The sequence below is a fragment of the Pristis pectinata genome, chromosome 5 (genome assembly GCF_009764475.1).
Source record: "Pristis pectinata isolate sPriPec2 chromosome 5, sPriPec2.1.pri, whole genome shotgun sequence".
Lineage (NCBI taxonomy): Eukaryota > Metazoa > Chordata > Chondrichthyes > Rhinopristiformes > Pristidae > Pristis > Pristis pectinata.
Window position 1 is genome coordinate 71,666,227 of NC_067409.1, and position 6,000 is coordinate 71,672,226.

General features: G+C 43.1%; 1 protein-coding gene across 1 annotated transcript in view; it reads left to right on the top strand.

Annotated features, from left to right (window-relative positions):
* The window catches only part of LOC127570496 (coagulation factor XIII A chain-like), a 106,599-nt gene extending 101,262 nt beyond the window's left edge, over window positions 1–5,337 (top strand). Inside the window, exon 15 of the mRNA XM_052016129.1 lies at window positions 4,163–5,337. Coding sequence (XP_051872089.1) covers window positions 4,163–4,301 — 139 coding nt within the window. The 3' untranslated portion in view covers window positions 4,302–5,337. The remainder of the gene's footprint in view (window positions 1–4,162) is intronic.
* The last annotated feature ends 663 nt before the right edge of the window (window positions 5,338–6,000 follow it).

A 6,000-nucleotide genomic window follows, 5' to 3' on the forward strand; every position in this document is an offset into this window, starting at 1 on the left:
TGAGTATGTGGAATGAGTTGCCAGAGGAAGTGGCAGGTACAATAGTATCATTTAAGAAGCACCTGGATAGGTACATGGAGGGGTGGGGCTTAGAGGGATATGAGCCGAATGCAGGAAATTGGGACTAGATGTGTGGGCACCAGGTCGGCATGGACTCATTGGGCCAAAGGGCCTGTATTCATGCTGTATTTCTCTATGACTCCATGACTCTATATTGATAGGTTAAGTAAATGGGCAAAGATCAGGCAATATGGGAGAATGTGAAAAAAAAAGCAGATTGCGGGTCCTCCCCAGGTTACAGGGTTCTGCTCCTGTGAACTGTTCGTAGCTCGAACAGTTCGCAAGTCGGAAATGTGGCCACAATCCGGGTTCCCACATGGCAGAAGATGCTTGCAGCCCTGCAGCAGCCAGCAAATCCGTCCCATCGGTCTCCCAAGCACTCGTTCTTATGTCTGTACATAAATTGGGTGTTCATAAGCTTTGGAGGACCTGCACCTAAATTGTGAGAGATTGCAGAGCTTTGAGATGCGAAGGGATCTGAAGGCCAGTATACGGGTACAACAAGTAATTGGGAAAAAATAACTGTATGTTATTGTTTATTGCTCGGGCCACTGAATACAAAAGTAGGGAGGTTATGCTCCAGTTATATAGAGCATTGGTGAGATCACATCTGGAGTACTGTGTACAGCAGTGGCCTCCTTATGTAAGAAAGGATGTAAATGTGTTGGAAGCATTTCAGAGAAGGCTGACTAAACTGATACCTGGAATGGGCGGTTGTCTTTCAAGGAGAGGTTGGACACATCAGGCTTGTATCCACTAGAGACACAAGAGACTGCAGGTGCTGGAATCTGGAGCAACAAACACTAGAGTATCCACTGGAGTTTAGAAGAATGAGAGGGGAGCTTGACTGAAACATATCAGATGATGAGGGGTCTTGGCAAAGTGGATTGGAGAGGACATTTGTGGCAGAATCTAGAACTAGGCATCACTGTTTAAAGATAATGGTCCCACATTTAAGAGACGAAGGTGGTGAATAGTTGGACTTCTCTTCCTCATAGTGCAGTGGAAGCAGAATCTTTGAATATTATTTAGGGAGAGGTAGCTAGATTCTTGATAAGCAAGAGGGTGAAAAGTCACTGGAAGTCAACAATGTTCTACAATCAGGTCTGCCACAGCCTTGTTATTACTGCCTCAGTAAAGCAGCTAACACAATCAAAGACCCCTTCCATCCCAGGCATTCTCTCTTCTCCCCCCCCCCCCCCCCATTGAGCAGAAGACACAAAAGTCTGAAAGCACCAGGCTCAAGGATAGCTTCTATCCCGCTGTTATAGACAATTGAACAGTCCCCAGTATGATAAAGATGAACTCTTGACCTTACAATGTACCTTGCCATGGCCTTGCACCTCACTGTCTGCCTGTACTGCACTTTCTCTGTAACTGTAACACTTTATTCTGCATTCTGTTATTGGTTTTACCTTTTACTACCTCGATGTACTGATGTGATGAAATGATCTGTATGGATGGCATGCAAAACAAGGTTTTTCACTGTACCTTGGTACATGTGACAATAATAAAACAGCTATCAATTACAGGTTTGAAGGGCCGAGTGACCTCCTCCTACTCCTAATTCATTTGTCTCTGAGTTCATATGTTAACTTTCAGTGATTCATGTGCAAGGATCCCGCTAAACGCTGGGCACTTTTCTATCTCTCGCTGCAGTGGTGCAGTGATACAGTGTGCTGTTCTGCTGCCACCTCATCCTCAGAGTCCTCCTCCTCTTGGACAGGGAGTGCTGGGCACAGTGGGCTCAGGGGTTGGCGGGCCTCTCCCTGCCACACCTGCAGTGATAAGGACCCATTCAGTCGAGTGGCAGTTCCACGTTCGTGCTCCCCATGTGGGAAGTACACAGCAACTGAGGAAACTCTCCGACAGTGAGGTCCTTTCCACAAGGAGGGGTTGATGGGGAAGAAGTCAAGTTCTTTGTCAGGGTAGAAATGTCAAGTACTGAAGGACATGCATTAAGGTGTAAGTGGGAAAGTTTAAGGGAGATGTGTGGGGGAACTTTACACAGAGAGTGGTGGGTGCCTGGAATAGGCTACCGGGGTGCTGCTGGACACAGATACAATAGTGGCATTTAAGATGCTGTTAGATAGACACATGGATATGCAGGGAATGGAGGGACGTGGATCATCTACAGGCAGAAAGGATTTAGTTCAGCGTTGTGTTCAGCGCAGACATAGTGGGCTGAAGGGCCTGTCCCTGTGGTATACTGTTTTAGGTCCTCACTGTAAAGTGCTTACACACCCTGGAGATGACATGTCTTCTCTACAGATCCTCAGGGATGGGACTCTTGTCCCAGTACCCATCAGGTGAAGGCCCTCTTGTCTGAAGTGACTACCAGTCATTGCTCGCCAGGTATAGTGGTGGGCCAAGTACATGGAATGTTATGTGAGGAATGTGTAGATTAGTCAGTGAGACTGGGGGAGGGAGGGAGGGAGGGGAGTGCACCATCTGGCTGTGTGCTCATAGTGTTGCAGCCAAAGAGTATAAACCAGTAGTAAATATAGGTGGAGAGCTCTAACCGTCACTGACCTGCTGAGGTCATGACAACTCTTGCCACACTGCTCCACATTTGGTGTTGCATCGCTCCTGGAGTTAGTTCCACCACCACCTCCTACCAGACCCACCGACTGTTGCTGGAGACAACCTCCTGGTCACCCCCAGCAGAAAGGACCTCCCTCACCTCATGTGGATCTCCTCACTGAAGTTTCTAGCTCTTGCTGTAAGTTGAAGGCAGGGTTTGCTCCTCACCTTCATGACCTTCCTCTGCAAGTTGATGTATTGCTACATTGACTGCAGAGGTGTGTGTGAGATGTGCTGGTCCCTTATTGGAGCTGGGATCTCAGTGTCACAGCTGTAGGAAATTCCACTGCAGATTTTCATTGGGCTTGTCAATATTCAAATAAGAAAACACAGGTAAAAATGCAAGTGGCATTTCACCAGGAGCCGCAATGCAAAATCACAATCCTTTAGCAAATTTTGAAAATAACGCTAGTGCAAAACTTCCAGGTCTACTTCTCTATCATAGCCTTGATAACCTACTGTGATATCTCTTTCAGTGGCTCTGCACCAAGGTTACTTACATTTTGGTTCGACAATATTACTGTTAAGTACCTTAAGATATTTTAATACACTAAGACATAGAGCATTAGACTGTATGGAAAAGGAGTATGAGTAAGCCATTCGGCCCCTCGTCTACCCCATTCAATTAAATTCTTTGTGATCTTCTACCTCAATGATACTTACCTGCCCTGCTTCCATATTACCTTGGTTTCTTTAATATCCAGAAATCTATTGATCTTGGTTTTGAATGAACTCAATGACTGTGCATCCACAGTCTGCCAGGACAGAGAATTCCAAAGGTTCGTCATCCTTTGGTGAAGAAATTTCCACCCTCATCTCCAACCTAAATGGCTTGCCCCTCATTCTGAGCCTGTGATCCCTGGTTCTAGACTCCCCAGCCAAGGGAAACACCTTCCCCAAATCTATCCTGTTGAATTTTGTACATTTCAGTGAGTTCATTCCTCATTCTTCTAAACTCTAGAGAACAGAGGCCTAGCCTACTCAATACCTCCTCATGCAACAGACCTGCCATCTCAAGAACCATGCTGGTGAATCCTTGCTGCATTCCTTCAATGACAAATATACTGATTTCCAGATAAGGAGACCAAAATTGTCCACAGTGTGTGGTCTCATGAAAGCCCTACGTAATCAGAGGTGTTATCAGAATCAAAATCGGGTTTATTATCATTGACTTACTTAATGTGAAATTTGTTGTCTTGTGGCAGCAGTACAGTGCAAAGACATAAAAATTACCATAAATTACCTAATAAATGATATTCTATAATTTATTAGTGTACTATTAATGTATTAATGTATTATTAATGTACAAAATGCATTATGTAAATGTAGGTTGTGATTGTTGTACAATAAGGTAATTTAAAAATAAATGCTATATTGTCATCCATTCTAGTTTCAATGAGAGGGATATTTAAATTTAATATAACATGGATAAAATGCTGGGATATGTATATCCCTAACTGGGATATATTTATCAAATCTGAATGCAGTTTGGAATGAGAACCATGTTTTCCATTTGCAGTATACTCCCTGAGAATGGGACCCTGATAACGAAGGAGTCCGTTGTACTGAAGAAATATGGTCAGTGGAAGGTGATAGCCAGTCTTGATTGCACTGCACTCAGGCAGGTCGTCGGTGAGCTGCAATTAAATGTCCAATAAGGGAAGGAGCACAGAGTGACTGAAAATCAATTTCACCAAGTCACACAGGTATCAGGGAGGAGGAACCAGGAGCATGTATTGAATGGTGTTTGAAAGGGAATTTCCTGTTTTTTTTACTAATACTGCCGCGCCTCTGTATATTTCTTCTATGGAATAGGTTTCAGCACTTCAGAATTTATCCTTGCTATCTTTTACATATCTGCACAGCAATATTTTCTTATCTTTGAAGTGGCTGTTTTGTTATATTTTGAGAAGTATTTATAAACCAAAATAAGGTTTATGTCAATATGCTACTATTCCTTTCACTGTGGCTTTAGGGTCCAGAAGGCTTTTTTTAAAGTAGCATTGCCAACTAAAAAATGTAATGGAAAACTTGGATCAGATGAAATACACGCTCACAGCCATGACTATTACCTTCTTGCTTCCTTGCCCCTTGAGATTGTTTCATGCCCTTGTTTCAGTGTCAGCTGTGGCTCAGAGTGTAGTGTTGTCACTGAGTCAGTAGGCATGAGGGCTAGGCTGAGTTGCTGGTGTAGTACTGAGGGACATGATCTTCTGGGTGAGACAATTAAACCAAGCCCCATCTGCTCTTTGAGAGATGTAAGACATTCCCATCTGGTGATGGCAGAGTTGATGGCTTCTGGCCGGGCTATTTATCTGAAATGCTAGTTCTGTTTCTCTCTTCTGCCAGACCTGCTGACCATTTCTAGCCTTTTCTGTTCATTTCAGACTTCAAGCTTCCATGTTATTTTGCTTTTGTTACAAAGGTTATAACCAGTTGAACACAAACATATTCACAGCAAGCAGCCTTATCTGATGGAAGCCCATATTAAGATATAAAGGGCTGGCAGAAATTGCAGACCGGTGGGGTTCCATGCCAAAAGAACATTTTCATAAATATCTCATCAATAAGTATCATATTAATGTATATTGTAATACTGTAATACATATTAATGCTAAAGCTTTGTCTTAACATACTACATTCATTCCTTCAATACACACAATTATTATTCTGAGCTGGCTGCTAATAAAACTAACTTTGGCATCAACTAGTCTTAAAGTCTCCTTTGTGTAATTTAATGATAAAGTTGAACAGATTTTGTTTGTGCTTGCTACAAAAGGTTAATAGTTCATTAAAGGTTTTTGCAGAATGATAATAGAACACTGCCTCAACCTCTTCCTTTCCAATGGCATTCAGCTACTGTGGTAGGTACCAATGGGTCAGGCCCTCCTGACTCGAAGGGAATAGATGCTGAGCTGTCCCTAGGTCATTCTTGTGCACATGATATTGCTGCGTTGTGAGATGCGGAGAGACTTCACTATTCTGTGCAGTTGCATGATCTGAGAACAAGAGATAAAGAGAAAGATAAAAGGATAAATGCCCTTTAATAGAATCATAAAGTTGTGTCCTAAAAGCCAGCCTTGTCCTGTCCCATTATAAAGTCCTAGAGTTATACAGCACGGAAGCAGGTCCAACTTGTCCATGCCCACCAAGATGCCTTCCTGAGCTAATCCCATTTACCAGTATTTAGTTCATTATCCCTCTCAAACTGTCCTATCCATGTACCTGTTCAAATATCTTTTAAACATTGTAATTGTACCAACTCTACCACTTCCTCTGGCAGCTCATTCTATATATCCTGACACAGTAATCCCTGACATCAAGGGGAATGTACCTGATGACAGCTGGACATTAACC